Genomic DNA, 11,844 nt, shown 5'->3' on the forward strand with positions numbered 1-11,844 from the left:
GGGGTGGGGGAGGCACTGCGTAGTGTGGGGGGCGGCCCAAGGGGCTGGGAGAGGGTCCGGCCCACACTGTGCCTGGGCTGGGACTGGTCCTGCCGGCTCAGGGTAGCAGGAAGCTCTCCACACACTCACTAGACCTGGGCTAGGACTCGGGGCCAGGTCTTTATATCATTTGATATAACTGTCCCTGGAAGGAGATGTGACCTTGGTGAGGCATCCCTCCTCACCTGAGGAGCTTCCAAAGAAGGGCTCTAGGCGGACGGGTGTCTTTTGGGACAATTCAGCAGCTGGGGGCAAAATCCTTCACCCCTGGAGATATGACGGCATGCACTACGTGCACTTTTTCTGAATGAGTTATTCTATTTCTAGGAAGGAATTCTACAGAAACACTGACAAAGTTTGAAATGATGTAGGTTTGGTATTGTTTGTAATAGTAAAATTACATAAAACAAATTGTGGTGAACTCCAGGTGATTAGTAACAAGAACAAGACAGCTCTTTGCTTACTGTTGTAGAACACATTCTAGGATAAGCTAAGTGAAAAGTGAGTGCTCGGATGAGCATGGGGAAGCAGAAGGGCCGTGGGAGAGCTCAGGGGCGGGCTGTGCCGGGCCCTCCTCAGGCTCGGGCTCCTCCTCACTCTTCAGGCAGCACCCAGCTACGACGATCCCCTGAAGCGTGTGGCACCGCACCTGGACCTCTCACCAGAATCCGACCAGCACGTCTGCTGGCACGGGCAAGGCAGCGTGCGCGGTGAGGCCTTTGGGCTGCTGCTGTTCTGTTTCTCTGAAGATTCAGCCTGAAGTGACATCAAGTCTAGCGAGGAACAGCGACACCAGTAGCTCCCTGAGCAGCTCGTATATGTGCCAGATGACACCTGACATGGTCACACGCGATGGGCGTACAACACGGGCTCCCCTCCAAAAGCTCAGACGCAAAAGAGCAGGATTGGGGAGACCAATTTATTAGAATCACAATCACACTCAGCTTCACGTTTGCAGCAAATATAACCTGCACAGTTAATATGAAGAAGAAGGCGCAGAAGGAGCGAAGGGTGGGTCCCGCTGGCCAGCATTAGACGCATTTGTCCTCAAGGTGCACATCTCTCGAGGAACTGTTCCAAACCAAGGATGATCTTCAACCTGTTGCTAATCCACCAAACTGAATTCACATCCAACCTCCACTTCTTTATCTCATCAACATCTGTTCTATAAAATGCTACACAGTAGCATTTTGAAGCCAATATCTGCAGTTACGGTAATTCTAAGAAAGATTGTCTTGGAACAAATTATGGACTGAAGGCTGAAATGAATATGAAAATATGTAAAATCAGGCTTAACATCCCAACCTGAAAATCTAAAACCCAAAGTGCTCCAAAACCCAGAACTTTCGGAGCGTCCACAGAACACCACAAGCGGAAAATGCCTCCCCGGATGTCCTGTGAGGAAGTGCGGTGGACGCGCGGGCGCACTGAAGACCCTGCACGCTACTGCCTCAGGCTGGCGGCACGGTGTGCTGGGCACGGCGCAGTTCACAGTTAGACTTGGGTCCCGCCAGGGCACGCTGTGCGTACAAACATTCCGAAATCTGAATGGGTTCCACAGCAGAAATACTTCTGTCACAAGTGTTTTGGATAAGAGATACTCAGCCTGTCTAGTGTCTGAAGTGTTTAAAATATGTATTTTATACCAGGAGTTGAATTTAGGACCTCACACTTGCCTGGCAGGAGCTGTGCCACTGAGCTATATCCATGGCTAAAGTATTTATTTATTTATTGTGGCTGGCTCAGCCCACCCGGGGGGCGGGGCTGGCACGGCATGTGGTGCCAGGGATTGAACCAAGGTCTTTGTGCACTTGCCTAAGCAGACACTTTAGACTGCTGAGCTATCTCCCTGGCCCCCTAAAATACATATTCTAAGAAAAAATTCACTCTTGTTTTCAGGAGACATGTATGTTGAGGAAGTACAAAAGAAAACAGAGGATGGACAGCCATTCGCCTAACTCTATCCAGCTCCGACAGCACACACAACGGGGACCGCAGGGCCTGGGCCTGCTGCGCGGGCCTGCGGCTCACCCGGCCTGCGCTCCTGCTTCTCCTTCCTCCAGCTACAGCGACCTGCTGCTGCTCTCGGTGTCCTGGAGCACCCCCCGCCTCCTAGGGAAGGCTGAGAGCGTGGTGACTGCAGTCTTTCCATTTCTCTTTCTGAGCTCTAGTCCATCCCACATGGCCCCAGTTACTGTGAGTCCACTTGGTCAATATTAATCCATCCGTCAACTGCCTCACAGAGAGTGACTTGTGCTTGAGGGTATGGAGACCCTTTGCCTCAAATACAAACAGAGGAGAGCTTGACACGCCAACCATGCCAGCTTGATCCTCGAAGGCCCTCCTAGGATGCCGCTGTGGGACCCCACAGGTCCCCAGGGAGTTCTGGGTGGTGGGCTGCAACATGACGCTTCTCTCCTACCTCACCAGGGCCCCCAGATTCTGGGCTGGGAGAGCCAGACAAACACTTTTAAACTGGGGGACAAGGACAGAGGAGAGAAGGAACAGAGGTTTCCCTTCTAGTCAACCACAATTAACTCTCTCTTGTGTCTACAAAACTCAGACAGTGCAATTATCTGGTTAATTCAGCCCTTAGTGAGAGACAGGCTCCCCGACTCTGAGGCCAGCTTAGACTAAACAGTGGCTTCTGTCCTAAGCTTTTCCCTAAGCCCTGCAGGGTGTACACAGGATTCCTGGGGGCTGCTCATGGGACTGGTGCAGTGATCCCACTGGGCAGAGAGGAAGGGTGCAGATGCCAGCGTGGCTTGGGGGAGCCACGCCTTCCAGGGAAAACGTCCCAAAACCCTGCTAATCGACTTCCGGGCTTAATGACCTACTGCTGTCCAAAGAGAGGCATGGCGGGAAGTCAGAAAGACTAAATCTTCTGAAGTACCCTGCAGATCGTAGCCTCCGGCTCTGGCCAAATCGCCAGGGCCCTTCATAAGCTGTTCTCAGGGCAACCCCATCTGTGGCTCCTGCTCCAGAAGCTGGGGCTGCAGGCTGGGTTAAAGGAGCGCTGAGCTAAGAGGGGTTGCTGCAGTGGGGACAGCCAGGGCCAGCTCAGCCATGATAGCATGTGCCGAGGGCTTATGGAAAACCCAGACTTTTGAGGGGAGATTACGGCAGTGCTGCATCAGCCTTGGAAACTGACAAGCAGCCTGGAACCCACAAACTCTATTGGTTCTTCATCCTGCACACTGACCTTCAAGTATAGGTAATACCAGGCCTGGCGCTACTTAACATTCTAAAACCCAAACAGCCATGGCCCCTACCCTCATGCAAATATCCCAGTTTATAATACACAGTTAAAACCCCAGATTAGAGCTGTGAAGTAAGAGTTGAGGGGCTGTGACAAAGAACACCCAGGGCGCCCGTTGTGAGACAGGGCTCCAAGATGCATTCAGCTCGGACTCCAAGGCCAACACTTTGAAGGGCAGATCGCTATGGCTTGCTGTGAGGAGGGAATACACTGGAGAGGAGCAAAGATGGGGCGAGTCAGCTGTTAGGAGTGCTGAGTGCCAGCGAGGTGGGCCCGGTAGGGAAGGCTCCTGGTGGTAGGGTGGACAGACATAGGGTTATAGGTTGGTCAGCAGCATGGGTGAGGCATACAGGGAGACCAGGAGCCTGTGCCTGCTTCATAGGTGAATGGCAGATGGAAGATGCCAGCATGGGGGTGGAGGGAGGAGGGGGGCTTGGAGTGGGAGTTGGAAGGGCTGCTGTGGAGCCCACCAGCCCGACGCCTACCCCCTTGTACCTGCTACAGGGCCCCAGACCCGCTTGCTGGAAACCCACCCATCCTCAGCTGGGCCAGGCAGCTGCCCTCCTCCAAGCCGCCCTGGACCCCTTGGTGAGTAGTACTGTGCTCAACAGTGCTGCGCTGGGGCTGTCCTCAGACTCACCTGGCCTCCCCTCCTAGACCACAAGCTTCCCTGGGACTCGGCCCACATTCTGTACCCTCAGTCCCTGCAGGAGCTGACAGTGTAGACACTTGACAAATATCGGTAAAGTGAACAAAAATAACCTGCTTTCTGCCACGAAGGGAAAACCAGTAGACAGTGGCTTCATTTGAAAGCCAGGGTCAAGCTGAAATCCAAACCATAGGGCCTCAGCATGAGGCCAGGGTGGGCTGACGCGTAGAGGGCTCTCTGTCCCTCGGACACCCGAAGCTCAAGAAGGGCAGGGAGGGGAGAGACCATCACAGCCAGCCCTCGTCCTGTCACTGAGCTGTCTTCAGTTAACTTCATGGCAAAAACCTGGTCTGTCTTATTTACGCTGGAGCCTTGATGGTGAGACAGGAGGAGGAAGAAGAAGGGGAGCAGGAGGAAGAGGAAGAGAAGAAGGAGAAGAAGAAGGGGGAGAAGGAGAAGGAGAAGGAGAAAGAGAAGGAAAACAAGACCTCGACAGAGATGAAGGAAGAGAAGAGCAAGAAGAGGAGCCAGGAAAAGGAGCAGAGGCCTGGTACACAGCTCCCGGTCACACCTGGGCTGCACAGCCCAGGGCAGCGGCAGAACTGAACCCCGAGTCAGGGCCTCTGCGCTTCTGGTCCAGATTCTGCCCCGACTTCCTGTTCAGTCTCGAGCAGGGCTGTTTCTTCCCACATAAACAGGGGGCTGAATGTTGGTCACGGAGGCAACAAGAACAGCTAGGGTTCTCACTCCCACCTCTCTCGGGGCTTAGATAGTGTAATGACCACAATGATGCAGGAGATTGCAGTGGAGAGAGATGAAGTCACCTGCTCAACCCCAAGGGGATGAGAGATGAGAGCCGGCTCAGCGTGAGACACTCTCAAGCTTTATGTCCGGCCCAAACAGTCCAGGAGATGTTGGGAGGGAACCACACAGGTACAGGCTTTTGGGGACTCCATCCCACTTCCATCACAGCACCTCTGCTTGTCTCTATTTTGCAAATGAGTTGCTATTTGTCATTTCCTTTGAAAATTTTGCTGCTAAATAGAAAAGGCTGTAAACTACAAGACCAAATAATTCTGGAACTCAATGAAACTCCTGGTTTATCTGTGCCAGGACCCTTTTGCTTATCTTGATTCATTATCAAAAGGGGTGGGCCAAGGCCACTCCCGGAATGGCCCAGACTTGGAAACGCATGGGTGCCAGCGCTCAGCCCCACCTACCTGCTCCACGCGGATCTCGATGTCTCCGTTCAGCTTCTTTCCGCAGAAATACTTCGCCCTGCAAGGAGAGAGAAGGGGTGAAGACGACTCTCTTTCTGCTCTGCTCCCTTCTCGCAGAGGCCTTGGCCCTGGGGGTCAGGCCAGGGCTTCTCTGCCTCCCTCTGTCCCACTCGTGACTGCAAACTCAATCACCCTTGGTGGCAAAGGCAAAGAGCTTTAGTGGAAGACAGGAGACTCGCGTTGCAGTCCCATCCGGTTGGCCTCCCTGCACCTGTTTTGTCATGTGTCATAAAGGCACTGACACCTGCAGTACACCTGTCTGAGGGTTAAATGAGATAAGGAGGAAGATCTTCATAAGGCAGTACTGCTCACCAAGCGACGGCCTAGCACACGGGTGCACCACCCAGGGCTTGTCCGGACTCATTCCCCCGTGTGCTGGCCCGCCGTAGCATCTGTCCACGTGGCCGGCGGAGCGGGTGTTGCTGTCCCCCCAACTCCTTCATGACCTTCTCACACCCATCTTTCCTGCTAGCATGATGGACACCCTGACCTGCTGGAGACGGGAGTGTGGGCGGCACCTCTGTGGCCCGCTTCTCCCTGCCGTCCCGACTACGTCTCGTCTCTCAAAGGCATCCACCCATGTGCGCTTCCCTCCATTTCTGTCCTAAGCCTGGCCCACAGTCCAGCTCTCTCTGGTACAGACTGTCTTCTCAAGTTCAGTCTTTCTTTCTTCCTATTAGAACTAGAACTAGAAGCAGAAGCAGCTCCAGAGCCCGCGTGTAGTTGGCCGGGCCCCATGGCCTGCGACGGTGCCTGGAGCTCGGCAGCGCCCTGTCTGGCTCCCCACTCTGCTTCCTGCACCAGGGGCTCCACATGGCTGAAGAGGCCCTTCAGCTTTTGGAATTTAATCTCACAGTGCAAACCGTGAAGTAAGCCTTTTTATTTCCACTCTGGAAGACAAAACCCAACCGTGCAGATGGCGCCAACGCACTGCCGGCGCAGCTCGGGCCGGGCCTCGTCTCACTGCCAGCAGCACGCGTGTGTGACACAGAAAGTGGCCCTCGTCACGGGGCAGGTGCGCTGCACAGCGTGGCTTAGCGTCTCCTTGCTCGGCCGCCTCCTGTTCCCTGCTCCTCTTCCTGCTGGAGCAGGAGCAACCTCCCCGCTTCCAGGTACCCCACCTTGTCCTGGCTCGATAGCTGCGCGTCTGCTGACTCCTAGAAGCAGCAGCTGCAGGTGGTGCGCTCGCAGGCTTGGGCGACTTCCCCGAGAACAAAGGAAAAGGAACACAAGCTTGTACTTGGTCCTTTTGGTTCTTGTTGCAATTGGAACCCACAGTTCGGGCTGCCTGCAGGAAGCAGATGCTGTTTGGAGCACTTCTGTGAGCTATCTCATGGACAGAGACAGTTCTTGCCTTCCCAGGGCCTGTCCCACCCTTGCTCCTCAGCATGAGAATTGACACGTTAACACACGAAATGTGTCACCTCTCCACCAGTTGGGGTGGCCACGTGGGTGACTCCCAACCCATAACTTGGAAGCAGAACATTCAAGAACCTTCTTTGTGGCTTCTTGTTCCAGGCTTTTCTCTGGAACACAGCTGTTGCCAACTGTTTTCTCAAACCTCTGTTTTGTGAAAGACCCCTTTTCTGTAAGTTCGCAGGGAGCTCCTGCTTGTCTGTTTCCAGGGCGCTCTATCGGGGCTTGGTCCTGGCCAGTGCAGCCACATCTCCCCAGCCCGTAGGAACTGCTGACAGCGGCTCCTGCACCAGAGCCGCTTCCTCAGCATGCTGACAGTCCAAGATGGTGCTGAGCCGGACTGCCGTGAGACAGGAACTGCAGGGTGACCTGAGAGGAGGCCAGAGATGCTTTTCCATGAGACGCAGGGCCGTGAGCCTCGCCAGGGAAAGCCACTGGGCTGTGGGCTTTATTGCAGACTTTCAACAGTAATGCCACTGAATCCCAGACAACAGCACAGCTTCACGCCTAGTATTTCTGGGGCCCAGCTCGCGTCATATGTCTAACATTAAAAAGGGATCACTAAAGCTAGAGTACTTCTAGATAACACGTCTTTCGCTGTCCTCCACAAGTTCAACTTCATAACCATCTTGAAGACTCAGCACTTAGCCCTGAAACTCAGAGTTCCACTGGAGTAAAGGGAAAGGGCCAGCTAGCTCTCGCTTCTCAGTTTCTCTGCAGCCCAGGACCCTAATTTCCCAGTCACCCTGCCCTGTGCTGTGTCCTTGAGGATTCTGTGCAGGCTTGTGGGGGCCTGGGCCACGTGGCCAACCCTCATCTCCACCCCCACCTCTTGGGAGGCTGGGTCTAGCAAGGGGCCAGGCGGCTTCTGGAATTAGGCTGAGGTCCTTGCAGGCAGAGAAATCCAGGCCTTGGGTACCCCAGGACTCCTCAGGATGCAGTTTTCAGGGCACTGGGCTGCAGCACTTTGGCCCTGCTAACTCCTGCCTGCAGATGGGGTGTGGCTAGGAAGAGCAGAGTGGGGTGCAGGAAGATCCTTGAGCCCTGGGGGGGGGCAGCCTGGACCTGCAAGCCCTTGGAGAGGACAAGCAGCTGGAGTCGTGCACACACGGACTGAACTGTGGCTCTGAGCTCCCCTGCTGCGTGTTCTGAGATAGGCCCGTGACCCACAGGTCCACTTCCCCACCCTCTACGCGGGGATGGCCCCCACAGCACAGGTGGAGGAGAGAAGTAGGTTCTCCCCATCTCTGCATGTGTGACAGTGGGGCGACCACAGCCACGGTCAGCCCCAGCCTCAGCAGCCGTGGGGGAGTTTCTCACCCCCAGTGCCCCAGTTTCCTTCTCAGGGAAGCAGGGATGATGGGAGTCGCTACCTCATGGGTGGCTGAGAGAATCACATGATGAGATGCCGGAATCACTCCCGGCCCCAGCGTACTAAGCTCCACCGCGTGCTGCCCAGGCCGGGCAGGGGAGCCCCGACAACAGCGCAGTGAGTGTCCACTCTGCCAGCAGGACGCGGGCCAGGGCGCCCACAGATACACATAGAGCACAGCTACCTTTGGAGCCCACAGCGGTGTGCGGCTCCCCTGGCTTTGCCAGGCCTGGCACGGCCCTGCGGAAGGACTGCAGGCCCCACCAGCGGGTCACCTCCACGGGCTCTGGATGGAGACACCCATTCAGCCTGTGCCACTAAGTGTTCTCAAACTTTCAGATGTTCAGGGTTCAGCCCAGCCCTGTCCTTCCTGATCCGGAGCCCCATGGGCACCCTGGTGCACCCCGGCTCCCTCCTTGGGCTCTGCTGCGTGTCCTCTGCATGCAGGATGATCCTGTCTGGTCCTTGCCTGGCTGCCTCTGCCTCTGTCGCCAGGCCCTCGGGTTCATTCCCACTGCTGCTTCCCTGGGCAGTGCCCTTGGGCTGCTCCTGGGTGCTGTGCCCACGCCTGCTCCAGGGCAGCTCATCTGAAGCTGGAAACTTGGCCTCTGGACTCTGCTTCCAAACGTGTCTATCCACGGGACCAATGAATGAACAATGGCAGCAGCTGCCGTGGGCACGGGCACTGTCCTCCAGGCGCGCGGCTGCCCCCTGCCGGTGCCTCCTGCCACACAGGTCCTGGTTGCATGTCCAACCTGCACAGCCACTGGCCCTGCGCAGAGTTCTCACTCCACCCCAGAGCCCTTTGTGGCACAGCAGTACCACCCAGGCAGCTCAGCGCTGATGCGGCCTCGCCCGCTCACTTTGCCCACCTCTGGAATGTTTCCTGCAGGGCCTGGCTGACAGCGAGGCTGAGGCCAGGGTCAGGCGGTCCATCCCCGGGCTGGCCCAGAGTCAGCAGTCTGTCTCCTGATGGGCCACACAGACTGTGGCCTCTTGGCCAGTGCTGATTCAGGCCCAGCCGCCTCTGAACAGCTCTGTCTGGCAGAGGGGAGGGTGGATGGTGTGGAATTCCAGATGGCCTGGGGGCTGGGCCGGCTGCCTCGGTCACTGAGCGGCTGTGTGACCTCAGGCGGAACAGACAGGCCCTCTGTGCTGAGGGCTTTGTCTCCGAGCTGCCCCTTCCTAGCCTATTCTGCTCACTGTACCTCAGCCATCAATCAGTCGGGCGAGCTGTGGGCTCCCGGACCCTGTCTCCATGGGTGGTCTCATCTTTAGAGCCACATCAAGGCCCCAGGAAGGAGAAGCTGCAGCAGAGCTCAAGGTGGGTGGGCGGGAAACGGCACTGAGCAGTGTGCTGGGGTGGGTGGTGGCGCTGCTCCGGTGCCTACCCTGGGCTTGTCCACAGGTCCGTCCTGGATGCAGTGCCCAGCCATGCCCCAGGGGAGGGCATGACCACTGGGCAGGGGTGCAAGCACAGTGCCCCCTTCCAGAGTTTCTTGTATCATGTGTGGTGCATCAACTGCTCATCTGTGGTCTGGACAGAGGCAGGGAGATGGACACTGGACCACACAGAAGACTGCTATGGGCAGACACACCGGGACTTCCTGTTGGGGGGGGGGCACAAGTGGCAAATGCAGGACTGTGAAACTCAAGAAGGCCCAGGACCCAGGTGCAGCTCACCCTGCCCCTTGTCACTGCCAGGCAGAGGACTCTCCAAAGTGGGGTGCCCCTCGGGGGTCCAGGCAACCAGGGCTCCCACTCCTTGGAGCTGTCCAGGGGGACAGAGACCCTCTGGGGCTTGTGGTCCTGGCCTTGGAAAGCAATGGGGGGAAAGGGCTCACTGTGTCCCCACCTTGCTCTTCCCGATTCCCGTGACGTTCCCCTGCTGCGCTGATCCCCTGGGGGTGGTGAAGGCAGACAGGCCCTGCCCCAGTGGACCTTACCCACTTATAGGAAGAATGGGCCACGGAGAAAGTGCACAGCACCACACTGCGACTGGGGCCAGATGTGGGGAGGAGAGGTCCTGCTCCTGTGGTCACAGAGGCTTCCCTAAAAACACGCCACAGCGATGCTGACCACTGGCCCCAAGCAGTGCAGCTTGGAGACCACACAGTGCAGTCTCAGGGGTTCACAGGAGGGAGAAGCACGTAGGCAGACGATGGCCCCATGAGTGGCCCCAGCCCAGCCGGCAGGTCAGGAGTACTGTCCCTGTGAGGTGGCCCAGGTCGCCCCCAGCCCAGCCACCCTTCAGTTCCTGTCCTCTGTAACGACCACGGGTCACACCATGAGTGCAGTGGGTGGGGGAGACTCAGGCAAGGAAAGTGATCTGGGTGGGCAGGGGGTACATGGTGACCAGGCTCCCTGAGGCACAGACTGGAGCCCTGGGCACCCCAGGGGTGACGGCAACAGCCAGAGAGGGGACACGAAACTCTCCTTGGAAGTAGTCAAGAGGTTACATGGAGCCTTGAAAAGACAGCCCCAGAAGCTGCTGAGAAGGTGCCAGAGAGGGGAGGGCCCACAGTGGGGCTGTGGCGGTGGGGGAGTGTGTGCACCTTATGTCCCCAGTGTTGTAGGCGGCTAAGTTACACAGAAATATTACCGGCCGTCGGGGCTGGGCCCTGCAAGGAGCCCGTTTGGAAGACCAGCTGCGGTGCAAATGTGGGAGAGACAAGCACCTCCACCGTGGGCCAGACCACAGGACGAGATGAAACAAATGCACCACATTCCTCCCAGGGATGGACCGCGGGGATTGGGAACCTAAATAGGTCTCTGTCACGTTGAAAGCCAGGAAGTCACTAAGCCAGCCCGCTACAGGAAGAACCCCTGTTCTGTGTTCATGCCTGCTTGCTGTATAACTCAATTCCCTATTTGATCCTGATCTAGTCAATTTTACCTGAGCAATGTAATCTTATTGGTTGACCGTAGTGTTGTCCCACCTCAAGCCTACCTTGCAAGTGCCCATGTTTCTCACCTTAGACCCACCTCATCTCATGGATTTGCTCTATAAAATCCCGAGAAAATGCAGTCCTTACGACCTACTCGGGTCCCCTCCTGTTTCCCTTGGACAGAAGCTTTCTTTCCCGCAATAAATATATTCTCTTAACCTCTGTTGTTCCTAAAACTCATCCTTTGATTTTAGAGAACATGAGCTCAGCCCCAAAATGTTGAAGAAATGGTGGGCCCACCTGCCCTGAGCAACAGGCCCTCCCATGCAACCCTGCCACCTACTTCTGTATGACCAAAAGCAAAGGTCAAACTCTTAAGCCCAGTCTCCTCCTCCATAAAAATGAGGACATCACCGCTTACCACATCCACCTCTCGCCTCATGGAAGACATCTCTGATATACAGCATGTTAGCTCTTTGGCTCACCAGGATGGGAAGAGACCCAGGGGCCCCTGAGTGTGTCCTGGGGATAGGACAGGCCATTCCTGCTCTAGGAAGGCTCTGTCGTACCCAGCATGATGCTGTGACCTTCTTCCCCAGGACAGGCCTTCAGGGTAAACAAAGCCACGAGTCCTTGTTCCTGCAGAGGACAGGGCAGAAATTCATCTCTCTGGGCCTGGCCTTCTCTGCACAGGGACAGCAGAGTGTTGTCTTGGTTTCCGTGACACTGATGAGACCACAGACGAGGCCACTGCAAAGCAGTCCTTCCCTCAGCAACTGCTCACTGCTATCCAGGAAGGGCCAGCCTGGGAAAACGACCCGAAGGTAGCTCAGAGAAGATGCAAGTGGCTCTCAGCAAAAAACAGGTGGTGACAGTGTTGGGAAGATGACAAGAGGACTACGTGGACAGGGAGGGTCTGACTAGAAGGCGATGTAGGCCTC

At 56.3% G+C, this 11,844-nt stretch overlaps 1 protein-coding gene across 1 annotated transcript in view; it reads right to left on the bottom strand.

The window, feature by feature from the left end:
• Syn3 (synapsin III) overlaps positions 1–11,844 on the bottom strand; it is a 317,531-nt gene that overhangs the window by 262,377 nt on the left and 43,310 nt on the right. The window contains exon 3 of the mRNA XM_004623869.3: positions 5,168–5,225. Within this exon, the coding sequence (XP_004623926.1) occupies positions 5,168–5,225 (58 nt within the window). The remainder of the gene's footprint in view (positions 1–5,167; positions 5,226–11,844) is intronic.

The sequence above is a fragment of the Octodon degus genome, unplaced genomic scaffold, assembly GCF_000260255.1.
Source record: "Octodon degus isolate 3935 unplaced genomic scaffold, OctDeg1.0 scaffold00004, whole genome shotgun sequence".
NCBI classification, from domain to species: Eukaryota; Metazoa; Chordata; class Mammalia; order Rodentia; family Octodontidae; genus Octodon; species Octodon degus.